The 18,304-nt window shown below is 44.9% G+C and overlaps 1 protein-coding gene across 2 annotated transcripts in view; it reads left to right on the plus strand.

Moving 5' to 3' along the window:
- DMRT1 (doublesex and mab-3 related transcription factor 1) overlaps window positions 1-18,304 on the plus strand; it is a 131,113-nt gene that overhangs the window by 41,114 nt on the left and 71,695 nt on the right. For both annotated transcript variants that reach the window (XM_033237189.1, XM_033237190.1), the window contains exon 3: window positions 13,058-13,341. In XM_033237189.1, the coding sequence (XP_033093080.1) occupies window positions 13,058-13,341 (284 nt within the window). The remainder of the gene's footprint in view (window positions 1-13,057; window positions 13,342-18,304) is intronic.

Below are 18,304 nucleotides of genomic sequence, written 5' to 3' on the forward strand. Positions count from 1 at the left end.
ATGAATTGAACCTAGGTATAATCTTGAGTTGAACTGAAGCTATGTGAAACAATATGGTGAGGTATAATTCGGTTTCTTAACTGTTTACATTTATGTAAAGGTCCACTCCTTCACATCACTTTCTGGGACTGCAGGGACAAAGACAAAACATCTATGATCTTACTAGTAAAAGAAAGTTATCAGAGCAGGATCTGAATCCTAAATCTACATGGAGCTGACCATGAACAAACTTAAACATGTATTTTCGCTACTTTTCTGTCGAGCTCCCTTCATGCTCTAGAGAGAAAGACCCTGATAAATTAAGCTTCTCCGTTTTAAGTTGTTTGATTACAGTTCAGAGCAGATCTTTTCTGTGGAGATCTAAATACATGTACACAGTCAGCCAAACAAGTTCCTAATTTAAAACATCCTCAGTGTATGAAATATTTAAAAGGTTCCATTAGGGATGCTCCGTAAGACCTCTTTTAGAATGTAGCCCTTGATGGAGAGGAACGGTGTTTGGGAATCATCTGTTTCTTCTCCTCCACCCCCAAACTCAAGCTTTCCCATTGGCCTGTTTGTGGCACAACCTGCTCCTCCAATCTGCTGGGAGGTGTTGATAGAGTCCCAAACTGTCTCTGGTATCTTGCCAATGGTAGGACATTCTGAATTGGCCTAAAGAGAGAAATCTCTTGTCTTGGCTGTGAGACAGGCTTTCATGGCCATGAGCCATTGCCTTGGTGGGTCAGAGAAATGGCATTTCCTCCAAATCTGACTGTCACTGTAGGATTAACAGTTTTCCTCAGTGACTTGGGGGAATTCTGAGGTACAGGCAGAGGTGTGGAAGAAGGAGGAAGCTGCAGGGAGCAGGAATCAGGGCAGGGAGAAGCAGAAACCCATGCAGGTGGAAGTGGGATGCCACGAACGTTGGCATGCTGCTGTGCCTTACATGCCAGCCTTTTCAGGCCCAATTAAGTTTCTCTGGGGGTTCGAAGGGGGATCCCAAATTCCATACCACTGTGCCAGGAGCACCCCCATTCTCCTGCAGTGTACCCTGTGCTCTACCTGCTCTGCAGGCTCTTTTCTTAACCTTACTTGTGCCTCGAAGCTCTTATTGTGTCTCCTCTCTTTCCTTGACTGGGAATTCCTTTCTTACCCTTTTTACATCCAGAACCTTCTCTTGCTTAAAGGTGTCTTCTGGGAAACCTTTTTGGATCCTTTACATTCTCCTTTGCACTGTTAATCAACTGAGCTCCTCCAGGCCAGGAATTTGCATTCTTCTCAGCCAGCACTTTGGGAGTTGCTGCACACAATAGATGGACTTTGACTCCTTGGGCTTTTCAGTAGCCCCAGGGCAGCCTGTTTCAAATCAAGACCTGCTCACCTTCAAGGCCTGTGTTTGCTCAGCCTCATGTTTGTATTTTCCTGTCTTCTCCCTGCTTGATTTCTTTTTTTTTTTTTTCTCCCTGCTTGATTTCTTTGATCTGGTTGTGCTCAACGATGCCCCCTCTTCCCTGCATCTTTTTTTTTTTTTCTGAGACAGTCTCACTCACTCTCTTCCCCAGGCTGGAGTACAGTGGAGTGATCTTGGCTCACTGCAACCTCTGCCTCTCAGGTTCAAGTGATTCTCCTGCCTCAGTCTCCTGAGTAGCTGGGATTACAGGTGCCTGCCACCACGCCCAGCTAATTTTTGTATTTTTAGTAGAGACGGGGTTTCGCCATGTTGGCCACACTGGTTTTGAACTCTTGGCCTCCAGTGATCCTCCTTCTTCAGCCTCTGGAAGTGCTGGGATTACAGGCATGAGCCACCAAGCCTGCCCATCCCGCCCTTTTCATTCTCTCACTCTTTCCAGATTCCATGCACATAGCCTGCCATCCCTCCCACATTGGTGCTCCACTCCCCTTTGAACCAAGCCTGCTTCTATCTTTAAAAGCCAACTTTAGATTCACTTTGCTATGGAAAGAGTTCACACCAAGAAAAAAAAAAAGGAGCTGACATTCCTTCAGAACGAAATTACATTAAAAAAACAAGACAAAAATCTCTTCCTGGGAGAAAGGAGAAATAGGCTGTACCACATTCCGTGTCTTGTGCTACAAGAGCGACACTAGTGAGCCAACATCAGCGGAACCTGTACTTGGAAGATTGGGATGAATCCTTCTCTCCCCTCAGTGAGGAGCATCCCAGTGCTATCCTCCAGATTCCATGAAATCAGTCATCATCGAATGATACAGTCTTTTTAAAAAATACGTTAACCCCCCCTACCCCCAGAAGGAGAGCCTGGGTGCAGTGGCTCACACTTGCAATCCCAGCACTTTGGGAGACTGAGGTGGGAGGATCACTTGAGGCCAGAATTTGAGACCAGCCTGGGCAACGTAGCATGACCCTGTCTCTAAAAAAAGAAAAAAAAAATTAGCCAGGTATGGTGGCGTGCACCTTTAGTCCCAGCTACTCGAGAGGCAGAGGCAGGAGGATCACTTGAGCCTAGCAGTTGGAGGCTGCCGTGAGCCATGATCACACCACTGCACTTCAGCCTGGGTGGAGAAAGACCTATACTTTAAAAAAAAAGAAAAAATGGGGAAAACGACTTATGCTTTTGCTACACCCTCCTAGCGCTGAACACAACATTTTAGTTGGTGATGGATAGTTTTCAGACTTACTGGTGAATAATTTTGTCTGACTGGTATGTAACTTAAAACTCAGAAGCTAAGTAGCACAAGCACCATGCAAGGTATGGGGTTACAAAGAGAAAATCTGGAGTATATAAATTAATCATTTACATGAGCTCATGTGAGTCACAAGTAGTCTTACTGTTTGTAAATGGTAAATTTGATTTTATTTGGTACCTTTTTTTTTTTTTTTGAGACGGAGTCTCGCTCTGTCACCCAGGCTGGAGTACCGTGGCCGGATCTCAGCTCACTGCAAGCGCCGCCTCCCAAGTTTACGCCATTCTCCTGCCTCAGCCTCCAGAGTAGCTGGGATTACAGGCGTCCGCCATCTCGCCCGGCTAGTTTTTTGTATTTTTAGTAGATACGGGGTTTCACTGTGTTAGCCAGGATGGTCTCGATCTCCTGACCTCGTGATCCGCCCGTCTCGGCCTCCCAAAGTGCTGGGATTACAGGCTTGAGCCACCGCGCCCGGCCTATTGGTACCTTTTTTTACTTCGTGCTGAAAACTGTGACGTTTGGTTTTTTCATGGAGGTGGATCCAGATTTGAACACAAAGGACTCAAAGTGCAACAACTTTGGGAATCATGACACCAGCAAAGAGGGCCGCAAGCCTTCACCCATCTTAAAATGAATTACTGGTTAACTACTATTAATATGCCATGGGCCCAGAGACCAGCATATAACACTCCGGGATCGATAAGGGTATTTATCATGTGCAGGTATTGATCCCTCATGAAGGAGTGAATCATATTTCACACTGCGTATGTTAGTGGAAAAAAAAAGTAGCAGAGGGATTGTGAAGCCCTATCAAAGAACTGGATGTGCAGAAGGTAAACGGGTGGAGCCATGAACACGACTATTAGAATAAGAAGTGATTGAGCTCATAAGCAACATCTCTGCAGATGCATCTGAGGGGAGACAGTGAGCTCTGTTATGGTCTGGGGGACAAATGCTATTGGTAATCTTTCCAGATATATATTTATTGTGTTCCTGCTGCCTTTCCGAGTGGTTGGATCCAGTCCTTCTGATCTTTTGTTCTTATTGCACAAATTAGGAGTATATACCAATAGTAGCACTTAAAACATCTGGCCAGGTGAAGGGCTCATGCCTGTAATCCCAGCATTTTGGGAGGCCGAGGCGGGCAGATCATTTAAGGTCAGGAGTTTGAGACCAGCCTGGCCAACATGGTGAAACCCTGTCTGTACTAAAAATTAGCTGGGCACGGTGGTTTGCACCTGTAATCCCAGCTACTCGGAAGGCTGAGGCAGGAGAATCACTTGAACCCAGAAAGTGGGGGTTGCAGTAAGCCAAGATCATACCACTATACTCCAGCCTGGGCAACAGAGTGAGACTCGGTCTCAAACAAAAACAAAAACATCTAACTTCATATTTCCATTTGCTTTGTAACAGCAGATCTGAAATGGGAAAGGTTCCCTTGTCCCCCTTGTAGAGCGTGTGAAGGGGGCATGGCTTGCTTCTTCAGTGCCACACTGCTCAAGCCTCGAGGGGAGCATACAGATGGGCAGGTTGTGGGGCTCCGACCCCATGGCAGTGTCTAGGGGTGAATGTTTACAGCTGAAGCCCCAGTGGGTGTGTGTTATAGGGTGCCTTTTAGTTTAGCTGTCTGTAGGTGGCTTGCATTAGTCAGCTCAATTAGATCCTCTGCCTTACTGCAAGGATAGAGGGCTTTCTGTATCCCCTGGTTCTTGCCTTGGTGTACCAGAAGAATCAGATCACACATGGGCTTGGAGAGTGAGTGTAAGGTTTTACTGAATGGAAGTAGCTCTCAGCAGATGGGGGAGCCAGAAAGGAGATGATTTCCCCTGGAATCAGGCTGTCGAGCAGCCTGACTCTTCTCTTCTACTTCCCAGCCAAACTCAGCATTGTTCTGCTGGTCAATGGCCTAGGCCCGTCAATGACCTGCCAGTGCCTGTCATGCGGCTCTCGACGTTGAGCTGCTTGCCCTCTTCCACCAATCTAGTCCTCTCAATGCCCAGCCACTGTATGTCTGCCCACTAGGGTTTCGGGGGTTTTTCTAGGCACGGATGGAGGCGTGGCAGTCCAGGGTGGTCTTGGGAAATGCAGCATTTAGGTGTGAAGGCAGAAGTGCCTGTCTTCACCTGGTCAATGGGCACAGGCCCCGGCAGTGGAGCCTTCGCCAGGGGCCATGCCCTCCTCTACCCAGCACTTCCCTGCCCACTTCTGTATCAGATCTACAGGTTGATAATTCTGTAAGGGACCACTGGTTAAGAAAGTCAACACATTCTCTTGGGAACAGTGCTGCTAGCTTTCTGTTGTTATTCATTATAATAATACAGCACATTCTCTTGAAAACAAGGCTGCTAGCTTTCTGTTATTATTCATTGAGCAATTTTGGCCAGTTATCATTCTAGAAAAATAATAGAGTGAGATCTAGCTTAAGAATTTTCAGCAGACTCATTAAAATGTTTCCCTTCAATATACTTCTGTGGTTGCTGTGCTTAGTCGTATTGGCCGTGTAGTTTAAAAAGTCCCTGTGACGGTGCGCATGAGCCATGGAGACTGGCAGGGGTAATTCACACTCAGAGCTTGATAAACATTGGTGCATTCAGCTCAGGTTCATGGAGCCAACTGTGTGTTTTTGTTTGCTTTTTATTTTTGAGCGGAGTCTCGCTCTGTCACTCAGGCTGGAGTGCAATGGTGCCATCTCAGCTCACTGCAACCTCCGCCTCCTGGGTTCAAGCGATTCTCCTGCCTCAGTCTTCCGAGTAGCTGGTACTACAGGCACGGGTCAACATGCCTGGCTAATTTTTGTATTTTTAGTGGAGACGGGGTTTCGCCATGTTGGCCAGGCTGGTCCCGAACTCCTGACCTCAAGCCTCCCAAAGTGCTGGGATTACAGGCGTGAACCACCACGCGTGGCCAAGCTGTCACTTCTTACTGTGACTTTTTTTTTTTTCTGTGGCTCAAGGTGGGAGTGGATATGGTTGGGGGAGCTTATTAATTGTATGTGGAAAACTACTTTTTGAAAATTTTATGTATATATACATATATGTATATATTTTAAATTTTGTATGATAAATTTGTTTATTTTGTGGCATATCAGTTGGAAATATTACTTTTAGGTTTATCGTCAATTAATAGGGACACTTAGGCTGGCCTGTCATCTTTGCTGACACCCCAGTGTTGAAGCAAATGTTGCTGACTTCTCTCTGGGGAGTTTGCTGTAGCACGGGCTGGACAGATGGTAGGTATACTCTGCTCATATGCTTATCCTCTGTCAGTCTGGGCAAGGAGTCAGATGTTCCTTCTGAAGCTAGAGTATCCTATGATCACTCAGCAGTTGAACAAGCATCAAAAGGGTACCTGGATGGCTTTCCTGGTCCCTGGATGATAGATATTAACAATGTAACTTATTAGCTGGGTGAGGTGGCAGGCGCCTGTAATCCCAGCTACTCTGGAGGCTGAGGCAGGAGAATCACTTGAACCTGGGAGGCGGAGGTTGCAGTGAGCCAAGATCAGGCTACTGCACCCCAGCCCCCAGCCCGGGCAACAGTGCGAGACTCCCTCTCAAACAAACAAACAAACAAGCAAAACAGTGTATCTTAGTTGTTTGGAGGGAATTCATAGAATAGGAGACCTGCCAGTGATTTTCATGAAGTTCCTGTATTACAGCCTCCTTGTGCAAGCTTATAGTGACTTCTTCTTGCCTGGAGTATTTAAAGCGCCTAGTCTATTCCCCTACCTCCTTATTCTCTTAGGTCTGTCTTTTGTGCTTTGATCAGATTCCTAAATATTTTTCTGCTACTCCCTTGCTCTGAAAACCTTCATTGATTCCCTAGAGGAGAACTTGTTGGCCTGGCGTTCACATTCAAGGTCTTCAGCAATTAACTCCAGCATAACCTTCCATTCTCATTTGCAGTTGTCTCTTGCGAACTCTGCACTCCAGCCAGGCTCCTCTGGTCACTGTGAGTGGAATGCGTCTTGTCCTTTCTCTCCTTTGGGACTCTGTTGACCTCCCTCATGACTCTGTTGGTATTATTCTCCTTTTCTGAGTGTTCACCCACTGTCTCTAAATCACCTCCATTCTGGCTCATCACTCACCGTGGCCTTTTCTGACACCTCTCTATATAGAACCATTTGGTGACATTATCTGTACTGTCACTGTGGCACTTGGATTATTGCTTTGTAGATTTCCCAGTTTGCACCTAATTTTCCCAAATAGATGGCAAATTCTTAAGAAGAAATGAAATGTTTAAAATGTTTTTTGTGCCTTTGACAACATTTAAAGAAAGCTTTGAACATAGTTGTTATACGATAACTAATGAGTGAATCAGATCTAAATATAAAAATACCACTTCAGGTCAAGAGTAAATGATTTTTGTAACACCTGCTCCTCTGGATTACCCAGAAGTCTTCTGAAGAATATTAAGTTTTGACTCTGCAATGTTTTGTACCTAACCAAATGCCTGACAAATAGTAGGTGCTTAATAAATATTTGTCAACTGGAGTAAGCACTTGACTAGATGGATTAAGTTATTGTGGTTAGAATAAATGAAGAAAGTCTGGATGTAAGCCATGAAAGTCACAACCATTTGGCAGCGATACACACACAGCACATATAGCTTGGGATCCGAGCTCTGAGTGATTGAGGTAGAAGCCCACCTTTTCAATACAGTGGAATTCTCTTTTTTTTTTTTTTTATTTCCTTTTGAGACAGAGTCTTGCCCCATTGCCCAGGCTGGAGTGCAGTGATGCAATCTCGGCTCACTGCACCCTCTGCCTCCTAGGCTGAAGTGATTCTCGTTCTTCAGCCTCCCTTAGTAGTTGGGATTACAGGCATGCACCACCATGCCCAGCTAATTTTTAGTTTTGTAGAGGGTTTTTGTTTGCCCAGGCTGGTCTCGAACTCCTGGGCTCAGGTGAACCTCACGTCTTGGCCTTCCAAAGTACTGGGATTATAGCCATGAGCCACTGTGCCTGACCTCATTTGTTGTATACTTTTATTTAATTGTCAGGACTGTTACAATGATGCAGTCAGCGGCATGAAGGTATCTCATATTTTTAGGAATAGCGTATGAAGCAGTTGCTTTGAATTTCGAGAGTAGACCAGTGTGTCTCAACAATTTTAGCACATCAGAATTTCCTGGGCTGGGTGCAGTGGCTCACACCTATAATCCCAGCACTTTGGGAGGCTGAGACAGGAGGATATCTTGAGCCCAGGAGTTTGAGACCAGCCTGGGCAACATGGTGAGACCTCATCTGTATAAAAAAAAATTGAAAAAAAAAAAAAAATCTCTGGAGAGCTTAGTAAAATTCAGATTGCTGGGCGCCATTCTCAAGGTGTGTGATTTTGTCAGTCTATGGTGGGACCTGAGAATTTGCATTTGTTTACGTTCCCAGGTAATGCTGACGCTACTGATTGAGGGACCACATGGTGCAAACCATTGGATTAGAGACATGTAGCTCGACAGATATTAATTTCAACCTTTCTGTGTACTAGTAGTGTTCATATAAATGCCAGGAGTTATAAAGCTGTTTTTAACACTGACTGAGAATTTTAATTTGGAATTTTAACAAATAAAGTTGGTGGTTTATAAACATAGTACTTTGTCAAATCTAACTTTTTAAAAGTGGTTAAACATTTTAACAGTGTAAAGGTAGACATCTCCTCTTCCAAAGTTCAAATGGTTTTATTATTTAAATACTGGTATGGAACAACTTTTCCAATACATATCTCATATTTATTCTTAAAGCCTGATATAACTTGAAAGAGTAAATAAAATATGGGTAAGGGGAAAAGTGATGGTGTTGTTAACTAATTACAGTCAGCTGTAACAAAACAAATTATTGCTTTGACCTGACATAACTTTTTATTTGAGGTTTACTGTGCAGTTTATTGAAGCCATTCTCTTGTTACCTTCAGAGTTATTACTGCCATTATTTTGTTGCTTGATAAACTGAGGCCTGATGAAAGGTGCAGATTAAGGTTATGCTGCAGAAATTCAAAAACTTGTGCTGTGCCGTGATTCTAGAATGCTGGAATCCTTGGGTTTCTATTTAATTATTCGTCTGCTACTGTATTTTATTTTCTTTTTTAAGAAGCTTGCTTTTGAAAGACAGGCCCTATGTGGGAGGTATTCAGTGTTTTTTACTGCAGGGATAGGCCTAAGTGTCTAAAATGCCTTCCTAAACGTCTATGAGATTGTGTAGGAATGAGCCATTAATGCTTATGACTGCGTGGTAGGATAGGTCATTTATTCTTTTTCTGACTTAGATGCTCATATAATTTATTAAATTTAGGAAGCTCATACTGCTTTTGTAATCAGATAAACAATAGAGATATGACCTTGAAAACAAAAGAATGATATAGAAAACCACCACGTACGCCACCAAACTGGTGTTTGTGTTTGTTTGTTTGTTTGTTTTTGAGACGGAGTCTTGGTCTGTCACCCAGGCTGGAGTGCAGTGGCATGATCTCGGCTCAGGCCAAGATCTCAGGCTGCCCCCCTCAGCCTCCCAAAGTGCTGGGATTACAGGTGTGAGCCACCGCGTCTGGCCCAAACTGGTGTTTAAAATAAGAGAAAGGCCCAAGGGGGAAGTTAAGGAGGAGCAAATGGATATGTGCCCTCTCCAGACTTGGGGGTGTGGAATAATGACATTGGAATGTCTCATCTCAATAGCTGGAAAGAGGAGAGAAGAAAGGAAAGGAATAGAATAAAATAGTGGTTTGGGAGTGCATTTTCAGGAGCCTAGGATAGGTGGATTTGGTCTCCTTTCAGAGAAAAGAGACACCAGTGCTGACTTTAAAGTGAGGCTTCAAAAATAATTTTGTTGTAGATCTCAGCCAAACCTTCCAGAGCTTGCACTTTAGTTATGCCCTTCTCCCTGCTTAAAGATGCCTAAACCTCTTTATTTATATTATTTATTTATTTTTATTTTTTTATTTGAGACAGAGTCTCATTCTGTCACCCAGGCTGGAGTGCAGTGGTGCGATCTCTGCTCACTAGAACCTCCGCCTCCCAGGTTCAAGTGATTCTCCTGCCTCAGCCTCCGGAGTGGCTGGGTCTACAGGTGCGTGCCACCACACTGATGCCTGGCTAATTTTTTTTTATTGTATTTTTTTTTAGTAGAGTTGGGGTTTCACCATGTTGGTCAGGTTGGTCTCAAACTCCTGACCTCAAATGATCAGGTCTGCCTCAGACTCCCAGACTACTGGGATTACGGGCATGAGCCACCACGCCCTGCCTTAAACCTTTTTAAAAAGTGAAACAAGGCCAGGTGCAGTGGCTCATGCTTGTAATCCTAGCACTTTGGGAGGACAAGGTGGGTCGATCGCTGGAGCTCAGGAGTTTGAGACCAGCCTGGGCAACGTAGTGAGACCCTATTAAAAAAAAAAAAAAGAATCTCCTAAGAGCTTATTAAAATTCAGATTGCTTGGGCTCAGGAGTTCGAGATCAGCCTGGACAACATGGTGAAACCCCGTCTCTACTGAAAAAAAGATACAAAAATCAGCCAGGCATGGTGTCTTGCGCCTGTATTCCCAACTACTTAGGCGGCTGAGGCGGGAGGATCGCTTGAACCCAGGAGGAGGAAGTTGCAGTGAGCCGAGATCACGCCACTGCACTACAGCCTGGGCCATAGAGTGAGACCTTGTCTCAAATAAATAAACAAAATAAAAGTGAAACGACAAGATCTTATGACTCCTAGGAGCTTTTACTTTTTTTTTTTTTTTTGAGACAGAGTCTTGCTCTTTTGCCCAGGCTGGAGCGCAGTGGCCTGATATCAGCTCACTGCAGCCTCTGCGTCCCGGGTTCAAGAGATTCTCCTGCCTCAGCCTCCTGAGTAGCTGGGAGTACAGGCGTGTGCCACCACGCCTGGCTAATTTTTTTTTCTTTTTTTGTATTTTTAGTAGACACAGGGTTTCGCCATGTTAGCCAGGATAGTCTTGATTTCCTGACCTCGTGATCTGCCTGCCTCAGCCTCCCAAAGTGCTGGGATTACAGGTGTGAGCCATCACGCCTAGCTGGAGCTTTTACTTTTAACTCACATTATTTTTGATGCCAAGCTACTTGAAAAATGATTATTCCTCAGTCCTGTCAGCAAATATTGACCCACTGTGTCTGGCAGCGTGCTAAGCATAGAGGACACAGTGGTGTGCCCAGAGTCTGGGTGCCTTCTTGCATCCTGGTAGTCCTGGTAGGAGAGAGGCCATTCACTGGAGTCATCTCTTTGGATTTCTTGTTGCTTGTTGCTCCTTGCTGTCTTGCAGGCCTGAGTCTGCTCCTTTCTTCATAGTTAAAACCGCAAGGCCCTGAAGACCTAGTTGTGTGTTGGTCTTTTCCAGAACTGTTTGCTTGATGTCCTAGCAGCAGTTGACACCACAGCCTGCTCGCTCTGTGATTCATGTCAGCTTTAACCTCCCTGACATTGTATTCTCTGTTTTTCACACTCCTGGCATTGGCTCTCCTTTATTCCATAACAGCTCCTCCATTCCTTGTCCAGATGGAGCTAGCACCTCCAGTGGTGGCTCTTGGATCTGGCTTCCAGTCTCAGCCTCTCCCAGAAGCACGCGTTTCATGTTCCTCACCCTCACCCAGCCCTCTACCTGCGCACCTGCCCGCCCTCTGCTCTACACACCCAGGCTCCTGCTCTCTGCCTTTCCTGCATCTTAATTCCTGGCAACCCCTCAGCCCTCCAGTTCTGTTGCGTTTCATCCCCCACATGTCCCTGGAACAGGCTCCTCTCTTGTATTTGCAGGCCTTAGAGATCTGTCCCTGAACTACTTTGGTGGTTCCCTAGCAGGTCTTTCTGCCTCTGATCTCTCTCTCCTTCACTTGCCCTAAGCAATTGCCCTTAGATAAATCTCCTCCAAGCACAGCTCTGAGGGTGTAACCTCCTTGCTCAGAACTCAGTGGTTCCCATTACATCCCAGAGTCAGGAGAGCTGGACTGAGGCCCACCTCACCTTGCCCTAACACATCTTTCATACTAGATGTCTCCTTCCCTTTTCTCTCTTTTTTATTTATTTATTTATTTATTTTGAGACGGAGTCTCGCTCGGTCGCCCAGGCTGGAGTGCAGTGGCCAGATCTCAGCTCACTGCAAGCCCCGCCTCCCGGGTTCAAGCAATTCTCCTGCCTCAGCCTCCCGAGTAGCTGGGACTACAGGTGCCCGCCATCTTGCCGGGCTAGTTTTTTTTTTTTTTTTTTGTATTTTTTTTTAGTAGAGATGGGGTTTCACCGGGTTAGCCAGGATGATCTTGATCTCCTGATCTCGTGATCCGCCCGTCTCGGCCTCCCAAAGTACTGGGATTACAGGCTTGAGCCACCGCACCCGGCCTCCTTCCCTTTTCTCATTCAGTTCCTCAGCCTGACTGCCCTGCCCATCATTCCAAACTCTATCCCCACTTTCCTGCTTCCACTCCTTTGTCCTTGCTGGCCCTTTCTCCTTCCTCTCCTTTTCTCATTTTTCACCTGTGTCTTTCTTTTTTTAAGTGCAACTCAGGTGTAGTTTTGTCCATGAATTGCTTACTAGGCTACGTGCCATGTCTCTTTCCTCTGACTTCCCATGAAAGTTTATGGGTCTTCCTGTATGATGGTAGGTGGTGGTATTTGTAATCCCTTCTTATCCTCTATCCTAGACTGTAGACTCCCTGTAGGCAAGACAGCCTGGCAGACGTTTCAGGCACCCAGACTGGCTCTTAGAACATTGTTTAATAAATGTCCATTGGATGGGTAACTTAGGAATTCATTTATTGGAATTGACAATAAACTGTTTAATGTCTATGCCAGAGGTTGGCAAACTAGTCTTTGGGTCAGATCAGCCCACTGCCTGTTTTTATAAATAAAGTTTTATTGCAGCACAAGCATGCTGCAGCAGTGACTGAATAGTTGAGAAACCCTGAAATAGTTACTGACCTCTTACATTAGAAGTTTGCCTATGGTCCATACCTTTGGCCAGATTTCTGAAGATACATGATCAGCTGTGGAAGGAAGTTAAGGAATCAGTGTTCACTTAAATTCACTTAAACTCTTGACCACTTGCTTTGACCTTCTGACATATCTATGTGGCTACAATTTGTTTTAAGAATGCACAATCAGGTCAACTAGATTTGATCTTCAGTATCTTGACATTAGGATAGGAATTTCTGGATAGAAGTTGTGAGTCGGGCTTTATGTAATTCAAATCACCTCTAAAATGGTTTTGGTACTGTCAGTAAAAACAATCAGCTGAATCTTTCGGTTGTGCCACCAGAGTGCAACGAACCTTAGAAACCCTCCCTTATTTTGGCTATAGGAGAAGCAGCAGACGGTTTTGTCCTCTGCATATTCAGGTGCCTTCCTCCGCAGGTCTTGAGTAGGAAGGTATAGAGGTAAAGTTTCGTGGACTCATATTAATACCATGTTGTCTTTCTTTTTTCTTCCAATTTAGAGGGACGTATGGTCATCCAGGATATTCCTGCTGTCACCAGCAGAGGGCACGTGGAGAACACACCTGACCTGGTTTCAGACTCCACCTACTACAGCAGCTTCTACCAGCCTTCTCTGTTTCCTTACTACAACAATCTATACAACTACCCGCAGTACTCCATGGCCTTGGCTGCTGATTCTGCTTCTGGGGAGGTGGGAAATCCCGTTGCGGGATCCCCTGTGAAGAACAGCCTTCGGGGCCTCCCAGGACCTTACGTGCCTGGTCAGACAGGAAACCAGTGGCAGGTATGACATTAATTACCCAGAGAGTGAACTGGATGTGTGAAAGCCACATGCATGTGCACACACATGCACATACACACAGAGGCACACACGCACTTGTGCACACAGAGGCATACACAGGTGACATACACACGAGTACACACATAACATGTATGTGTGTGTGCCATTTTGCACACATGTAGGCACAATATGCAAAACGTGTAAGGATGTTTTTACTCTGTCAATAATGCCCTTTAGCCCCAAAGGTTGGCTGCAAGGAATTGGAAAGAAATAATGTACAAACTTGTTTTCTTTTTCAAATTTTTTCTCATGTTTTGAATGTTGCATAAATAACTAGTTGGCCAGAGGCAGATTCACCAGTGCTGAGTGAGGTACCACCTCCTCCAGCTTTGTCCACCACTTTCCTTGGGTACCTTAGAAGATGCTTGGTAAAGCCTTCTGGGTGCCAGTACTCTGCATGATGAACTGGCACCTTGGGAAGGAAACAGACCATAATCTGCATGGAAGAAAGATAAGAAAAGGAATTAGGTCACTGTTGAGCTGGACCCAACCTGGGTGCATTTTTTGCTAGGAATAGAGGTCAGTCTTTCATTCTCCAAGTATGTTTGGTTTTGTGTTTGTTTTGTTTTTGTTTTTGAGATAGAGTCTCACTCTGTTGCCCTGGCTGGAGTGCAGTGGTGGGATCTCGGCTCACTGCAACTTCTGCTTTCTGGGTTCAAGTGATTCTTTTCACCTCAGCCTGCCAAGTAGCTGGGATTACAGGCGCCCACCACCCCACCCGGCTAAGTTTTGTATTTTTCGTAGAGATGGGGTTTCACCATGTTGGCCAGGCTGGTCTTGAACTCCTGACCTCAGGTGATCCGCCCACCTCGGCTTCCCAAAGTGCTGGGATATAACAGACATGAGCCACCATGTCCGGCCCCAAATATGTGTTTTTAAAATAGCATGCAATCAAGAGTGTTGATATTTGGAGTAAAACAAAACATTTTACTTTATCAGAGAAGGGAGCGTTTATCCAGGGCTCTTCTGCTTCCTCAGTTGCAACCATTTTCATCATGCCTGTTTGTTAGCAGCAGATTCAAGGCATCAAAAGCATTCGGAGGCTAGATTACCATGTACAGAGGTATGTTGTGGGAATATGTAGGTGAAAGGTTAGATTCAACACCTCCAAGCCCCCTTCCAAGTGAAAGACATTAGGATTCTGCAAGAACTGTTCTCATTCTGGATGCATTTGCCATGCTTAGGCTTTCTCAGTGGGGATTTGATTCAATGCAATGCCACATATATATTTGGGAGTTCGGTGCAAGTGTTTGACCCTCTTTTTCATTTTCCCAGCTTTATTGAGGTATCATGGGTAAGTAAAAGTTGTATATATTTAAGGTGTACAATGTGATGATTTCATATATGTATACCTTGCACAGTGATTGCCACAATTAAGCTAATTAGCAAACACATTAATCACCTCATATAGTTACCATTTTTATGTGTGTGGTGATAACATTTAAGACCTACTCTCTTAGCATTTTACAGGTATACAATATATGACTAACTACAGTCACCATGCTGTACATTAGATTCCCAGAACTTACTCATCCTATAGCTGAAACTTTTTTTTTTTTTGAGAGGGAGTCTCGCTCTGTCGCCCAGGCTGGAGTGCAGTGGTGCAATCTCGGCTCACTGCAACTTCTGTCTCCTGGGTTGAAGTGTTTCTCCTGCCTCAGCCTCCCGAGTAGCTGGGACTACAGGCGCCTGCCAACAGGCCCGGATAATTTTTGTATTTTTAGTAGAGACAGGGTTTCACCAGGATGGTCTCTATCTCTTGACCTTGTGATCGGTCCACCTCAGCCTCTCTCACTCTGCTCTTTGGACAATGCCTTGCCCCTCCTGGTGGCAGCTTCCTAGGAGAGGGCAGAGTCGGGGGCTCTTCTTTGGTTGCTGCCTTGCTTTTCTCTCTTCTCTGTAGAAGGTGCCCCACAGCTGCACTTGGAGAGCACCTATGCTGTTCTCTCCTGACTGATTTACTTGGTGTGAAAATGGCTCAGCCTTGAGGGCCAGAATCTGAGGTTGGGTCTTCAACTACTTTCTTGACTGTGTTGCTAAAGCCAGACTCTCCTCCTAACTTCACCAGATGGAGTCATCTTTTTATTAGCTATCCTGCCCAGCAGGATACAAAATCTCTTTTTCTTTTAGATTCTGATACAAATTTGGGTAGTGTGGACATTTTAGCCATATTAATTCTTACAGTCCATGAACATGGAATTATCTTTCCATTTATCTGTCTTCGGTTTCTCTCATCAGTGTTTTATAGTTTTCAATATAGAAATCTTTCACCTCTTTGATTACATGTGTTTTTTTTAACCATTGTAAATAGGATTGTTTTCTTGATTTCTTTTTCAGATGGTTCACTAGTTATATATAGAAATGCTAACTAATTTTTGTATGTTGATTTTTGTATCCTGTAGGATAACTCCTTTCTGATTTATATCAGGATCAAGAAAGATTCAAATATTTCTTCAAAAAAAATCAACATTTTAAAAAAGAAACAAGAAAACAATTTGTATTAAAACCAGTAACTCCTTTTTGATTCCTAGAAAAAAAAAAAACTGACTCTAGTGGAGATCATCATAACTTTTTAAAGCCAGAATGAATTCTTAGAGATGAGCAGAAACGGTTTAAACTTTTTATTGTACAGCTGAGACTTCCTGCAAGCCTCCCTATAAAAACAAGTAAGCCACAAATAATTACTGAGCACCTACTAAGTGCCAAACCTACTTAAAAAATAGAGCAGTCTCCTAGCTCAGCATTCCAGAATCTTAAGGCTCTTTTGTGTAAATGCCCTGCCTGCTGAGAGCTGCTTTTAATTGCTTCTGGTCTGCCTCAGCCAGTGGAGGAGATTTGTGGCCCAATCATAGATTCCTGTCCTGTTGTGAAACAGGAATAACATTTGTGACACTGGAACAAACTCACGATGAATGGCTGGTTCCGCTGACCAGCAGCTCAATTTCACTTCTGCATTTAATTGCCTGCAAAAGCTGTTTATTGCCTTGTGCACTCCTCCACGGCAACATTATCTCTTAAATAAACATGTTGTACCAGGTTGACAAGGGAGAGGTGCATATCATGTGAGCAGAAATAAATATGGGAGGACTCTGAGCTATGCCTCGGATCTCCTTTCAGGCCCTATGGCAGGCGCCCTTTAGACTGCTTTTCCAAAGCTTGTGCCACCAGATGTGTAGACTTACATTCCAGCCACGTTTAGGGTGTGGTCAGATGGCAGCACTGGCAGTGATTTCATTCTTTCTGGTGATTATGTGGTTTCCTCTGAAGTATTTTATGGTTGTCTGTTGATAAGGTACCTCGCAGGAATGCATTCATGTCTTAACATGCTTCGAGAGCCTACTATGTGCTAGGGATCTACCAATGAACAAAACACAAAAATCGAGAAAAGTAGGTCTTGGGAGAAGGCTGTTTTTTCTTGATCCATGTAGTTGGGAAGCACCTAAACCGCTCCATATTTGAAACTGAGATACAGGTAGGAAGGAAACCGACTTCTGGCATCTGGGGCTTGAAGCACAGAAAGAAGTGTCCCCTTGTGAGTGTTCCTGGGCTGGTGCTCCAGCACCTTCTGCCTGCTGAGGGTGGGAGGGTTGGGCAGGGCAGTCAGAAAAGCCAGTACCTTTGCACTGCTTGTCCGCCATGAGGAGCAGCCAGACAGGCTCTCATTGTCACACTGCCACCACCGCCACCCCCGCTTTTTTTTTTTTTAAGTGTGGCTCAGCATCAGGACAACCTGTTTGTTAGCTTAAAAGAATGGTCAAAACAAGTCGCTTTCCAAAGCATCTGCTGTGCGGGTGTGGCCAGAGCGCTCTCTGCAGCTGTGCCACATTTTGTGCTGTAGGAAAGAGCAGTGAGGATGGGGCCATGGGAAGACAAGGCGGAAGCTGGCTCTCAGCAGACAGTTATAATGAACAAATATGATTTTAAAATATTCTTCAATAAAAAAAAACATAATAGGGAGAAGACAGCAGAATGCAAATTCTAAATAATTTTTTTTTTTTTTTTTTTTGGAGACAGTGTCGTGCTCTGTTACCCAGGCTGGAGTGCAATAGTGCAATCATTGCTCACTGCAGCCTCCAACTCCTGGGCTCGAGTGATCCTCCCATCTCAGTCTCATGAGTAGCTGGGAACTACAGGTGTGTGCCACCATGCCACACCTGGCTAATTAAAAAACTTTTTTTGTAGAGATGGAGGTCTTACTATGGTGCTGAGGCTGATCTTAAACTTCTGGCTCAAGTGATCCTCATGCCTCAGCCTCTAGAAGCACTGGGATTACAGGCATGAGCTGCTGTGCCTAGCTCCATTTCAATTTTTTTTTTTTTTTTTTAAATTGAGACAGGATCTCGCTCTCTCACCCAGGCCAGAGTGCAGTAGCGTAATCTCAGTTCACTGTAGCCTCCACCTCCTGGGCTTAAGCGATCCTCCTACCTCAGCCCCCTGAGTAGCTGAGACTACAGGCATGTACCACTACACCTGGCTAATTTTTATGCTTTTTGTAGAGATGGGGTTTCACCATGTTGCCTGGGCTGGTCTTGAACTCCTGGGCTCTCAAGTGATCTGCCTACCCTGGCCTCCCACAGTGCTGGGATTGCAGGCATGAGTCATCAATGCCTGACCAATTTTTTTTTTTTTTGGGGGGGGAGGGGGACAGAGTCTCACTCTGTTGCCCAGGCTGGAGTGCAGTGGTGTGATCTCTGCTCACTACAGCCTTCACCTCCTGGGTTCAAACAATTCTCCTGCCACAGCCTCCCAAGTAGCTGGGATTACAGGCACCTGCCCCCATGCCTGGCTAATTTTTGTATTTTTAGTAGAGATGGGGTTTCATCATGTTGGCCAGGCTGGTCTCGAACTCCTGACCTCAGGTGATCTGCCTGCCTCAGCCTCCTAAAGTGCTGGCATTATAGGTGGG

Source organism: Trachypithecus francoisi, unplaced genomic scaffold, assembly GCF_009764315.1.
Source record: "Trachypithecus francoisi isolate TF-2019V2 unplaced genomic scaffold, Tfra_2.0 Lachesis_group16, whole genome shotgun sequence".
Classification (NCBI taxonomy): Eukaryota; Metazoa; Chordata; class Mammalia; order Primates; family Cercopithecidae; genus Trachypithecus; species Trachypithecus francoisi.